Source organism: Rhamphochromis sp. 'chilingali' (assembly GCF_963969265.1).
Source record: "Rhamphochromis sp. 'chilingali' genome assembly, chromosome: 19".
Taxonomy (NCBI): Eukaryota; Metazoa; Chordata; class Actinopteri; order Cichliformes; family Cichlidae; genus Rhamphochromis; species Rhamphochromis sp. 'chilingali'.
The window spans coordinates 15,172,794-15,187,514 of NC_137946.1; the positions used below are offsets into that span (position 1 = coordinate 15,172,794).

General features: G+C 38.9%; 1 protein-coding gene across 1 annotated transcript in view; it reads left to right on the forward strand.

Moving 5' to 3' along the window:
- Positions 1–14,721, forward strand: part of nrxn2a (neurexin 2a) — a 130,308-nt gene extending 115,587 nt beyond the window's left edge. Inside the window, exons 18-22 of the mRNA XM_080866816.1 lie at positions 5,332–5,503; positions 7,657–7,746; positions 9,083–9,411; positions 11,010–11,094; positions 12,248–14,721. Of these exons, the coding sequence (XP_080722942.1) occupies positions 5,332–5,503; positions 7,657–7,746; positions 9,083–9,411; positions 11,010–11,094; positions 12,248–13,050 (1,479 nt within the window). The 3' untranslated portion in view covers positions 13,051–14,721. The remainder of the gene's footprint in view (positions 1–5,331; positions 5,504–7,656; positions 7,747–9,082; positions 9,412–11,009; positions 11,095–12,247) is intronic.

The following is a 14,721-nucleotide window of genomic DNA, read 5'->3' on the forward strand; positions in this document are numbered from 1 at the left end:
TTTTTGGTGCAGATACAACGCACAGAAGCAGGTAAAAGACTAGAATAAAAAACATCATGCACAAAATCTGTTGTTGGATGAACACAATTTAACCACGTGATTTAACCAAGTAAAATAACCAATTTTTGAACATGTCAAAGTATAGTATAGTATACTTACATTGACTTGAAGTGATTTATTTATGTAGAGCGAAATTTGGCAACTAACCACTCTGACTAGATTGTATCATGTCATCTCAACAAGAACAAATTAAGCTGCTGAATTTCATGCAGATGCTACTTGATTTAATTGCGTTCACCATAGAAACATGAAATTATTTAGTTCAAATTACAAGTTTGAATCTTGTACATGTAACAACCACCCAATTTCAATTTTTTGAGTGTGCTTGTCAGCATCTCCTCATTTTCCACACCACATTGACTCTGTCTCTTAATCTTAACTCTGAGTGCAGGGCAAGGGGAAAGAAGGGGGGGCATCACATTTGTCCTACCAAACCAAATACATCCATCCATCCATTCGCGTCCGCTTATCCTTTTCAGGGTCGCGGGGGGCGCTGGAGCCTATCCCAGCTGTCATAGGGCGAGAGGCGGGGTACACCGTGGACAGGTCGCTAGTCTGTCGCAGGGCCAACACACAGAGACAGACAACCAGTCGCACCGTGCCACCGTGCTGCCCTAATCTTAACTCTGAGTGCAGGGCAAGGGGAAAGAAGGGGGGCATCACATTCGTCCTACCAAACCAAATACATATTTTTGTTTTAACGGATATTCTGCTAATTGTAATTTGCACATATATCACATTATACTGAAAAAACAGATAAAAACTGTAGTGTTGAACATTTAAGCAAAAGTGTTTTTCCTCCACATGTCATTTACTTGACATATTTTGGTCCAAAAATCCTGCCCTGGATGTTTGTTTTTTTTAAATCGTCTCATTTAAATTGCATTTCCAGTTTTAAATGTCTGAATCTGACCTTGCCAGCCGTAGACTGTTGCTAGTAAATGCAAGGATTCCTGCCTGCGTGCAAAGTGAGCTGAAAACATTTTTCCTAGCATCTGCCAAGTCCTTGCGCACAGACAGATTGCTGAGTTTGACACCTTATTACTGCTCAGCGGAGGGAAATCCAAAGCAGTTCAGGTGATGTTGAAATCTTTTTTTCGTTTCCCAACAATTTCACACCTTCTTGTTTTGTAGAGACATAAGTTGTGATTTGTTTTAATGTATTCTGCTTTAGTGTTAATTCTTCTTTTTATCTCATTCTGTCTCCACGCTGGAATTTGCCCTCTGCAGAAGAGGACGACTGAGAGCAAAGCTGGCTTGAATAACAGTTGAAAATAGTAAAGGAAACAAATGATATGAGCTTTTTATGGTTTCGATTTTCTTCAGATTTCACCCCTTTCATTCAAAACTACCACTGTGATGAATAATTACAGTGGGATTTCAGAGCTGCTGAAGATTGCTGTAATAAACTGGTCACATGGTTAGCTCAAAAATATGACTTTGAACACGGTACATGCACCAGCTTAAAAGACCAATTATTCTGCACAAAAGCAGCAAACCATCACCGTATTCAGTTGAGAGCACATCAGAGTGGCTAATGCTATTTTCAAATGGTCATGTTTTTAATGAGTGACTAAAAGATGAAACAAAACAGAACATACACTGTGCAAAATGGAGACTATTAGAATTGTTAAAGCAGTGCTTCAAGAGCAAAAGGTCAACTTACTGGATGAGATTTGGGTGGACCTCAGTGATTCCTTAATCTCACTCCTCTCCCCAATATTATTAAGGTGATAAGCCATTTAGCTATATAGCCAGAATATATTTTACAGTAATAATTACACATTTTTATGCAGAACTTATTTTAGTTGGGAATCAGTGTCTTTCATAATCTTTGAAATTTTATAGCTCAGTTTCCTTCATTTAAGATGTGTCGTTTCCATCAGAAATTAATGGAAACCTTACCCCTGACCACAGCGACACACCTGATTGAAGCACATTTTATCATTTCTATATTTCTGAGAAAGATTTGAAGACTCTAAAATCCCAACAGTATTGTCGCAGGCTCCCACCCACCTCTAAAAAGTCTCTAGTAGAGAGTATAGTAAAGCAAGCCAATTCAGAGACAAACATTTGGCTGGTGACAAACCGAGACAGACAGAAATGCTGGTGGTGTTAAAAGAATCATGATCGGTCCACTCTGTGCTCTGTTTAAAAATATATCAGGCAGCGGCGATGTATTATCACAGAAGAACTGTTAGTATTGTAACTCTTTTAATTCATTTTGTCACGTCATCATTTCATCTGAAGAAGCTGCAAATTCTTGAAATCACATATCCTTATAAAAATCAGTACTTTTTCCCTCATGTGAATTATAGTCAGTAGCAGGTTAGATGAGATACAGGAATGAAAAATCTTTGGGAGAAAAGTAAGAGTCCATCAGAGCGGGTGTCGAAACAGTTTAGTGAGTGTGCAAGAAAATGCACTTCATACAGTTACATGGGCATTAAAAACCACTTTGCAGTTAAGGAAGTGATGTCACAGTCACAGTCAACGAGTTAATGTCAGTCAGATAAAATAACCACAACCATAATAATATAACTTTAAGCCTTTATATAAACTCAATGCAGTTATCATAATGCTATGTTTATAGTGGCCAGTTATCCATTCCTTATTTATTCCACAATCATTCAAAAATCTGGCACTCTGCACCCTTGCACATATAAATCTTGAAATATGCTATATTCATGTTGCCGTCTGTATTATCTGTTTGTCTATTCTGTTAAGTACACTGAGAGGAATGAAAAATGCTTTTCCAGGCTGCAGATAAGTTTATTTGTGCTAAAAGTTTTGTATTATGGGGTTCTATAAGGGTCGACTCACAAAATGCTTGTTTCAGCACCACATTGCCTTCAATTTTGTATTTTATCTGGAAAATGCTTTGCCCTGCACACTGAAAAAATGATGCTAAAGGGCAGTGAGTAAAAATGTGATGGGTCATGACCAAGCATCAGTATGTGATAAGTTGGGAGTGAGAATGTGTTGACTAGAATGGCCAAGCTTTTGTTTACAAAAACCGGGGTGCATTAGTGTTGCTTTGCCAACTGTCAAAAGGTGCTTCAGGGCTATTTTGCAATCACTCTCTAAGACTGAGTAAGCAAAATAGGAGCAGCACTTTTTGAAGCCATAAGGACCCCCAGGCAGACTCTCCTGGCCCTGGAGATTTTAATTGTTGTCCAGAGGACACGAGTTGAAATTTGACCTGAGGTCGCACTACCCTGTAGCTGCCTAATGACTACTCATCAGTTTGCATCATCGGAAGAATATTTAAACTACCGACATCCAAAGTTGTCCATTTAGGTTACAGATAAGTATACAAAGAAAATATAAAGGATAACACTGACAATAAAAAATATAAGGAATTTATAGTAAGTGCGTATCAAAAGGCATTTAAAGGATTTCTCATTTGCCAAAGTGTGTCTTTGTTCTTGAAGGGGTGTACATGTTCTGTGACATTTGTGTGACTTTAACTGTCCAGCTTTTGTTCAGGGATCATAATTCAATTCAATTGCACATATTCACCTGTTCATGAGTTCATGATGGCTTTCAGGTGATTTTAGAAAGCATAAAAAGATAACAATCCTTAAAACTTCTGTACTTAACACCAGCCATGTCAGCAAGAATAATTATTTCAAATTCAAAAGGTTTCTCGAATGGTTTTACATGTGATTAGAGGGTAAGAGCAAAGCACCGAGACAGGTTTTACATCACACCATCAAGGAAGGAAAAGAAGTCTACGTATTTGAATTTTTAGCCTTTGAGTCAGTAATGCAGTACTGGAGGTAGAAGAAAATGGGGAACAATCAGTTATATGAAATGGTGCATGTCAAGGAATAAGCTGTGCAGCTCATTTCTGACAGTAGAGGCAGGGAATCCAATTGCAATGCAAGGCCCACTGTTGAACATATTTACATAATGGCTGTAAGGCCAGTAGATATTGTGCACATCATAGCATGGAAGGCCAGCAGTTTGCAAGATTTTATTCAAATAAAACACAACTCCAGTCATTTTCACTCTTTACCTCGTCTTTCCTCGCTGGTTCAAGGTCTGATACGGTGTAACCAGCTGCAGGAGTCGAGATTGTTTGAATAAGAACCTTCAGATTCTTTTGTCCTTGACTGTAAACATTTGAGATACACATGTTATGGGGTGGGATAAAAGTAGAATATTACTGCATGTGTTATACATATCATAATATCACATTGCATAATCTCTGGTCTACAATGAAATAAGTATGGTCTTTTGATTTATTTCTCCACCTTTTCTACTTACTTACTTACTTCTGTATTAAACCAGCATTAAAGGTTAATGCTATAAGTCGAGGGAAAGTGGCCCTGCAGCTTTATGTGTTGTTTCTCACTATGTCTATTATAACCACCTTAGCACTTTGTCCTTGGCTTGCATTTAAAATGACTGCGAGGCAGTGAACGTACAAGGGCCGGACAGGCACAGAGACCCCACAGAGTTTGCTTCCAATGTTTCTTATTAGTACCAAACAAAGGCTAGTTTGAGAAGCAGATTTGACCTTTGAGGAAGGTTGGCAGGAGTAGGTAGAGGCTGACAGGGTGAGAAGTTGGTCAACCAAAAGAGAAACAGCAGGATTCTGTCAAGAGTGATCCACATCAGGAAAGTGGAGCTGGCTGCTGAGGGGAAATGGCACTGAACCCTAAAGAAAGAACTAAACATACTGCCCATGTCACAAAGGATATGGGTTTCCGTTTAAACAAGGTTACTGGCCTGACAAGCAGACAGATTAAACTTGTCAAGCCATTGTCTCTTTAGTCAGAAAAGTGTGAAAAATATTATAAAAAGATAAACATCACCAATTTAATTAAAACAGTTCTTTTGATGTACAAAGCAAATATCAATATTAAATATAATTTAATAATACACGCCAAACGGCACGCAATCTGCTAAGCTGTAAAATAAATGCATAAATAAATACTAGCAATAATTACTATTTTATCATTCACAACTGACACTGTATTGTTCAACCTGTGTTATATGCTCTTAATAGTGATATCCAGCAGCAGATTGAAGTGGGGCATAATGCCCCCCAGGGCAAATGCCCTAAGGCTCAAAGTACAGGCCCCGAGAAGCAGAGGAATACCTCTAAGTAGGGTTAGCCCTTACTTTCATTTATTTTTAAGTGATTGCTCAACATGTTTCACTATCTTGGACTTTCCCCAAACCCATTTGTGGCAATGCTCGCTTTTCCTACCGCATCTGTCATTTGCCTAATGAGTCACGTTCATTCTTGTTTTTGTGCAGGATCAAGGAAACATTGGTGTCATCTTCAATGTGGGGACAGATGACATCACTATTGATGAGCCTGCTGTCATAGTAAATGATGGCAAGTACCATGTTGTACGCTTCACACGCAGTGGTGGCAATGCCACTCTCCAGGTGGACAACCATCCAGTCATTGAGCGTTATCCACCAGGTAAGGTTAACAGGACAAACTTTGGAGTTATTACACGCATAGTAAGACAGCATGAAACTTCTGGATCAGAGAGAAAGGGTTGCATGTCTGCCTATTTCTGCCTTGGCAGTTTGCCCAGTGAATAATTTTAATTCAGTGTTCCTGCGTGGTTATTTTATCAGTTTATAAGAGATCTATTAAAGTTGCCTCATGCAACTAAAAATTATGTGTTTGTGTAAAAATATAATAGTTTGAAATGAGTAAATCTCCTTAAAGCTGCCTTTTTGAGTTTAGCAATTCAGGTATTTTCATCAGCTGCTGCCGTATTTGCATTTAGTTTGGTAGAGAGGTGGGAAGATGTGAAGTTGTGGCTCAGGTGGGATTCTCTAGACTTTTCTAAATGGTGTAATATTTAAGCTATTCTTGTGCGGCTTAAGTGCTATTTCAGCCCAATATAGCAGTGTTTTAGATGTGAATGTATGAACTGCTAGCCTTAAATTTATATGATAGTGTTGTTTTCAATAAATATTCACTTGACAAATTCTTGCTGACATTCAAAATGTGGCTGTGATCATGCTTGATCATCCTTAATCTGTCTGTTGTTAGATACAAAATAGTGTAGATTCACTAAAGGGAGACTGTTATAATGATAAGTTATATAACAGTTTTATTTTATGTGTGGTAACTTATGATAGTGAGTAAAAATCACTCAACTGTGTGCACACAACATATACATGGACCCAAAAAAGAAAAGATACATACATAAAATGATCATAACTGGCTGTGCTTTAACCTGTTCTGAACCAATCTACCAATTAACCTTATTCAAAGCAGGTGCACCAGCTGGCATAGTGGGACACAAACCACATCTTTTCTGTGCCTCCAGCTGGTGTTCAAATCACAGATGCATATAACACGAGGGCACATGCAAGCATGCAATTGGGTAATGAAGATGGTGTGCACCTTTATGTCAGCTCCCACTCAGCAATCAGTGATATTTGAAACATTTCACATGGCAATGCATAGAATAGTTAGAAATAGGGAGTGCACATCACACAAGTTTCTTGTGCCTTAAATAGATATCAAATATCATGGAGTATTTTTTTCTGGCAATTTGTTTGAGAAAAAAAAGGCAAACATATTTTAACATCTTCACTATATTACAGCTTACAGTATAACCAGGCATTTAACTGCCTTTTCATTGTTGTGCTGTAATGGTTTACTTTAGATTCTAATAATTATTCATATTTGTATTAATTACAAATTTGTTGAAAATGTTTGCAAATAATAATCTCAACAGAATGTGAATGGAACAAAATAATGTCACAATAATTTACTATCAGTTTTAGTGACCCTGTGGCTGATGATTGATAGAAATTCCTCGGTGCTAGGTCTAAATAAAAATCTGGGCTCTCCTAATGTCTAGAAACAATTCATACTGTAATTACTGTATGTTGCTTGTTCTTGTTTTATTTTAATTTATTTGTTTTGCATTTGCATGTGTTTAAAGGAGAGCTGAAGTCCTGTCTCACCGGGGAACTGTTTGTGTCTCGTTCAAATAAATGAACAAGACAATGAATGAATGAACACCAAAGAGACTTAAAATTGCAACTCCCATAAGCCTTTGATGTTGACATACTGTCACTGCCTTCTGGGAGCTCGAGTAAAAACACTGCATGTATACCATGCGCTGCATTGGAAAAATGCATTTTGGCACTGAAGTGAGCGAGACTTTGGCTCTCTGTGAATGCAATCAAATTCATATGCTCCTACTCTAACTACATGACTTTTTATCACTGTCTAAATGCAACTGTTTTCCTGATTTGATTGGTTGTTTCTTATGAATGAACGTCTGTTTTATAAAGTACATAAAATTATTCGTCTGTAATTGGTAATTACTGAAGACGATGCTTTGCTTGGAAAAAAAAATAGCTAAATAACACTAACTAGAGTAGCACATTATAAATAGCCTAAACGTTGCTCTAATTAGCATTAACAGTGTTACTCATAATAACTAGATAACACTAAGTAAAGCTCAAGTTTCTTTTAACTCACAGCTGAGTTAAAATTGATAACTTGTTAAAAATGTTAGCCGTTATAACTTTGTTTCTAACCATGTGATGTTTCAGCTTGCAGACTTTAACCTTTAATCTGTCTCTCCAAATTCTTTGAAGGACACTATGATAATGAACGACTGGCTATTGCTAGGCAAAGAATCCCATACAGACTTGGTCGGGTAGTTGACGAGTGGCTACTCGATAAAGGTAAAAAATATAATTGATTAATTAATTAATTAACCCTTGAAATAACTAGTAAATAAACTTCCCCCCCTGAGAGGTGCAGTGCCAGAAGACAAGGGTGACAAAGTGCAGGTTACCCAGACGTATACATTTCCATTTTAATTGGAACTTGTACCGGCTATGAATTTTAATGGCCACAGTATAGCTTTAAGCAGAAGAAAATGAGTGTGGAAGCAAACGGATATGGCGTGCTTGCCATTTCTTTTTGTCATCCTTATACCTTGTGGAGAGGCTGCACCTTAACAAAGATTTTAAACTAAATTAACTAAAAGCGCATAACCCTTGTCTAACCCTCTATCATCCCTCTTAACCACTGTGTGTAATTAGATACTGTGTGTAATTATTCTACATAAATATCATTAAAATGCTGTGTAACGTTTTCATTAATACCAGTGAAGCTAACACTGGACATAAGCTGACTAGGCTTTGTTCCTAATAACTGAACCATATTTTAAACCACAGCTTCAGGATGTGTTCACCCCAGTGAACCTCTTTCCATTTTTCTTGTTCCCTGTAATCTTGTGCTGCCTTGCATTGTACTACAACGAGCACATCAGACTCCCAAGCTGAATTTTTTTTTTTGCTGCAACAAAACAACCCTGACAGGCTGTTAAAGTAGATCACTGTTTGCAGCCATTAACTTTGCTAATAAGTATTCTCCTGAGTTGGGCCCATTACCGCAGCCCTCCTCCTCAGATGTAACACTGCTTATCAGTAAAGGTGCTGACAGCGGTGCTGTTGAATATCATTGCCCCTTTGAGGAGGTAAAACAATTGGACCGTGGGGGAAACCCACGGAAAAGCATGTGTTAATGGCCTAATGGCTGATGAAGTCAGTGGGAGGAGGGAGTCAAATTTTTATTGTCATTCGGCTTCAAACTGTCTGATGTGTGGCAAGACTGCCATTTTAGTAGTTACCTGTTAAAAGGAGCCATAAGATACAGATCTTCACACCTTCTTTTTTCCCCCTCTAAAGCTAAGAGACAAATATAAATATCATTTTCCCACAGGCAGCTGCTAACTTATTCAGTGACATTTCAAAATCATAAATAAACATCTAAATAGGCTTTAAGCCTCCTCTTCTTGTATGTGCAAAGTCAAAATTATAAACTTGCTGCTAACCAACATTTCCCTTTTTAGAGTTAACATCTAAATAAGCTTTTAAACAAATTAATTACTAAATCCCACCTGGCTCAGATGATGTTCTTGTGCAAAATCTCCCATATGCCGTCTCTGTGTGTGCTCTGCCGTTCTCTCCCCTTTTCCATCATCTCCTTCTCTGTGTTTCTGTCTAACTTTAGGGAGACAGTTGACCATCTTTAACAGCCAGGCAGCCATTAAAATTGGCGGTTCTGACAAAGGGCGACCCTTCCAGGGTCAGATTTCAGGGCTGTATTACAATGGTCTCCAGGTGCTCAAACTGGCAGCGGAAAATGACCCCAGCGTACAGGTGGAGGGGAACCTGCGGCTGGTCGGAGACTCGCTCTCCGTGGTGACCACGGACACCACCTCCGTCACCCCGCTGGCGGTGTCTGATATGTCTACCACGATCATGGAAACGACCACCACGATGGCCACCACCACCACCCGCAGGCAGCGGTCGCCCAGCTTGAGTGAGAGCATCTCAAAGGTCAGCGAGTTTAAAAAGGGGTGCTAATTTGCTGACAACAGGGAGGTAATTAGCTCATAAGGTGAAGGCTGTTGTCTATGTTTCGCAGTAGGAAAAAAGGCCATTTTAAATATGGCTCAATAACAGTGAGTGATTTTTTTTTTTTTTTTTTTTTAATTAATTAGCTTTGTAGAAATCTGGAGCTGTGCGTGATTCCCAAAATTACAAATTTATATTTCTGTTCAATTATCAGGTTGCTAATATGTCTAAGCATCCTTAACATTCTCAATCAGCTTTAAAAATGCAAAATTGTGATTAATATAAGAACAAAACTGAGTAATACTTTGGCACTGTCTTTATGTGTGTCACCTTATAAAACATAAATGTTTAAACTTGCACAGGTTTACACATTTGGAGCTTATTTAATCCCCCTGTCATGTTTAGCTTATACTGTAGTTTCTGTTCCATTCATCTTGTATTAATGCACATTTTGAAATTTAACTTGCAGTACTAGAATCTAAGATGACAGTCAACACACAATCACAAAACCAGAGAACACTTCAGAATCCCCAGTTCTTCTCTACATTTGACAATGATAAGCTTATTTTTCAGATTTTTCAGATTTTTAGGCCTTAAAGGGGTTTAGGAACATGAACACACTTTTCCCCTGATCATCATGAAAGGAGTTATGAGATGAAATGAACCACATTTATGTCTCACACCTTGACAAATTTCAGTGTTTCACAGCATCATTAAATTTCTTAGCGCTGCATCAGCTATTACTGAAAGAATTAGGCATATAAAACCTTGTATGGAGTAATAGGTAAGCTAAAATGCTTCATAAATTCATTAAATAACAGGTTTGATCCAGCATGTTTGATTCTGAATTCGCTGCATAACTTACTTTCCATCAAGGTATTAGGATTAGGATAATGATAACATTCTTGCTTAGTGTATTTTTACAATACAGCGGCCACATAAAAACAAAGAATTTGAATGTGATAAATGCTGAAAACCCTTCAAATTGGAGAAATTTCAGTAGTTGGACTTGTCCTGAGGTTTTAAAGAACCCCCACTGCCACTGCCTCTCCTAATAAAACTGCAGAGTGCTCTTTTTGTTCCATTTCTTTTGTCTAGCTATCCTAAAATGGTCTTCTCTATATTTTCAATTTATCAAAGTAATCCATTAGTGAGCCTTCTAATGCCCACTCTGCCCAGAGCCCACTGTGCATCCTGCATCCTCGTTAAATATATGTGAGAATTTTATATGGGTTTTTTGTGCAAATTTGATATAAAAGAATTGTTTAAAACCCAATTATATAGCATTTATCTCATTGAGAGCCTCCATCGGTGATGTTTTTCCATTGTTTGCACACACATAAAGTCAGCCAATGGGGTAAAGGATAAAAAGCAGCTGCTGATGGGCTCATTTTGAACTTGTAGTCTTACTAGTGTCGCTCCAGGCACAAACACTTAAGCAGTACAGTGCTGCATAGTGCAGATTTTTTTCTCAGACCGGACAGTCAGTGTAAAAAAGAGACTGTCTGTGAGCCTGAATGAAGAAAAATGTTTATTGGGTATTTGTTAAAAAAGAAATTGTATTCCCTGTTTGCTTTCAGCCACAGAACTCTGATGATATTTTGGTGGCATCAGCTGAGTGTCCAAGTGATGATGAGGACCTGGAAGAGTGTGAACCGGGAACAGGTGGGTCAATTGGTCCTTATGAAGCGATGGTACTAGGGTGCTTAGATGAGTCATGTTATTTTTACCCAGGAGTGCAGACAAAATGCAGTGCTTTTAGGCAGCCATCATTGTTCTTAAAAAAACAGATCTGTCTTCTCAGTTTCATCCAACTATCTTACACTCACATATTGAGTAATTCTGTCAAATAACTGTCATTATTTGGATAGTTATTACAGACTAGCATTAATTTGTTCTCTACCCTGTATTTGTAGCTCACAAAAGTGAATCAAAGACAATCTTTGTGAAGTGTACTTCAGGCATTAAGAGAGTCTGATCGAGTTTGTGACAGAAACAAGCTGTAGAACTTGAGAGTCTGGCCTTATTGTGGGTGCCTTAATTATTAATATGACCTTATCAGAATTGTTTGTTGTTGTCTGGCCCGGCAAAGTGTGACTGAAATAATAATGAAAGAGAACCTATTGGCTGTAAATGTCTGTAGATGTATGTATCTGTAACATCTGTAACTCTGCAGAATGTTATAATCGTATATACAAATACACACACACACAGGAAAATATATTGTTGAATTGTTGAGGCATCTAGTAGTAGTGGTTAAAGGTACATCTGTAAGATAGCAAGTGCTTTCAGAAAATCATACTATTTTGTGTGTGATTCATTCATACAATAACCTTTCTGCTCTCTTATCATTCCTCAACCTCTGCCTACAGATGTGCATATCGCAGCATGGCCATTTAAAACTTAATGTTCTTGTGTTTATTATGTGCTCTTCATTCAGCTGCCGCCTCTCACGGGTCATCTTGTATGTTTGTTTCTGCATGTGAGCTCTTTTTTACGCATTTGCTGTATTGCATTATTAAACATTCTTAATCTGCACACCCACACACATATGCATACCTTCCAGACAGCATTATGATGCTTTCGGTTTGCTTTTCTCCTCAGTTGCCAAGCGCTGATGTAAATACCCATGTATTATAGAAATGCAATTACTATAAATAAAATCACTGATAAGCCATCTAATATTAAATTCTTCATTAATAATGTACATAATGAGCAGATTGTGCTTCTGTTCTGATGAGCACAACTGCTCAGCCAGAATTTCAGTGTTAATTCTGCTCTAATTTAGGATCCCCTACCTTTTCTGTTTTCTTTCTAGGAGGTGAATTAGTGTTGCCTATTATAACAGTGGATTCCCTTGAGCCCCCATCCATCGCCACCCGTTACCCCGTCATCCCTCCTCCTCCTACTCTCCTTTCCCCACTTGAAACCACCAAAGAGTCCCTGATACTCCCTCCCCACCCTTCCTGCCCCCCGGACCAGGAGGACTGTGGTGACCCTGTGGAGGTCTCAGCCTTCGGCTCTGGGGAGATGACGGAATCCGATGACGAGGACTTTTACAATAAAAACTCCCCCTTGGTCACTGACAGGACAGTCCTTCCTCCACCCCCTGCCGCTGGTGATGGTGGAGTCCAGAAACCCCGCCCCTTACCTCCTTTTGTTCCCACCACCAACCCTGACCAGCTCCACATTCCTGCAGGCAAAATGAACACCCGTGACCAGGTGCTTCTGCCCCCTGTTCCTCCATCCTCCCGAAACACACCAGGACTAACTTACCCCCCCAATTTTCCCCATGTGCCCACAGCCAACCCCACAGCCTCTGATGATAAGAGCCTGCCTGGTGCCGTGGAGGTGATAAGGGAGTCCAGTAGCACCACGGGGATGGTGGTTGGTATCGTGGCTGCTGCTGCTCTCTGCATTCTTATCCTCCTCTATGCCATGTACAAGTACCGGAACCGGGATGAGGGCTCCTACCAGACAGACCAGAGCCACAATTTTGCCAACAATTCCACTGCGGAGGGCAACGGAGCAGTGGTCAAAGACAAAAACACAGCGACAGCCTCTGTGGCAAAGGCCATCACAAAGGGTAAAAAGAACAAAGACAAAGAATACTACGTCTGAAATCACAGGAGAGTAGGCAAGTGTGGACTGAGACAAGAGGATGAGAGAGGATGCTTTCCTTTCGCGCCCCAATATTGTCAGGTCGACTATCAGAAAAATTCCACAAAAGAAAAAAAACAAAAGAAACAACAACTGCGCAAAGCAATTGTGTCCTGCTTTTACATTTTTCTCAAAAGTCAAGGTTGCCCAGTTCCTATTAATGATAAATTCTTATCTACGGCACAAGATCTGACTCATCCTCTGTATCACAATGTGCACTCAGTCTGCATTCACCAATTCCTTATTAGTGTATCATTTTTTTATGTTTTTAACAAGCTCGAAGGAGGCATATCCACTTTGGCTTTGTATATAGCATGGATATGGCACCGTGAAGAAAGTGCTGAAAAACATCTGGTTTCTTTGTACTTCTTTGTAATGCCCTATCTCAAGTCTCAATGTCCCCATTATGATGTATGAGGCTGAACAGCCCAGCTATTGAATTTTGATGGTAGATGAACAGAGAGCACAACAGTCATCCTGGCTACACTCGAACAGAAGGCCTTCATTTGGATAAGACATCATGTCTGCAGTCTACATGTTATTTCATGTGATTTTAAAACTCCCCACTCACTCTGCCTCTATCCACAAGAGATGGTACCGTGTTGCTGATGGCTTATCGTAAAGTAAATGAAGCAAGATATTTAGCCCTCCTGGTGAAAAAAGGAATTTTCAAATCCTTCTCCATATTCTGGCCAGTGAACCTTACAGTATGATGGCTCAGAAAGAGAATTAATATCAGATATTGCAGTCAATGTGCCATGCCATTCCAGGTAGGGATGATTGTGAGCCAGTCATTCTACACCAGTGAAGGTATTTATCCGTGAACACTGCTTGTATGTACATATAGTGGTTAGCAGATTGAAAAAGCATCGTGTACGTAGGGAAGGTATAAAGAAGAATAATCATGCGAGATGCTATGCTTGGCTCGCCCCCGCAACACAGCTTTTCATGACAACTTCAAAACTGTTTCAGCCCGAACTTTACAGGAATTTTCAAGAGCTCAGAATCACATTTGAGAGTGTTTTCTGATTGCTTCTTGGAAAGAGGAAACCAACACACCTCACCAGATGCTGGCTCGCTCATAATGTTTTCTTTCTTCTAAACTGTCTTGGGATAATTCAGAAGCACACAGAAAATGTAAACATATCTTTGAAGCATAGATATTCCTTGTAAAGCAGCCAAACATGTATTGTTTTTTTTTTTCTATCGGTTATTAAATGACTATTCTACGAGATGAATAATTGAAGATTTGTGAATTGTATTGATATTTCTCTGATATTTCAATGTATCTTGTTACCACTCCTCTTAACACGTTATATTTTAGATTGCCTTTTACTCAAATCCGGACTAAAAGCACACTTTTTCCTCTGATAGCTGCAAATATCTTTTGGGTTTTTTGGGGGGGGATTATTTACGGTACAGATTATGCAGAGAAAACACAAGGGTGGAACAAACAAATGTTTTGTTTTGTTGCATTGTGCATTTTATATGTGCTAAATCTGTTACTCAATGGATCTGATAATATAAAGCCATTTTCTCTGTTGAGTTATTTATTCATGCTCTGTGATTTCGTTCTTTTTTTTATGAAAGTGCCATTCGACATGAGCTGCTCAGTGCTCAGAAAATATACCA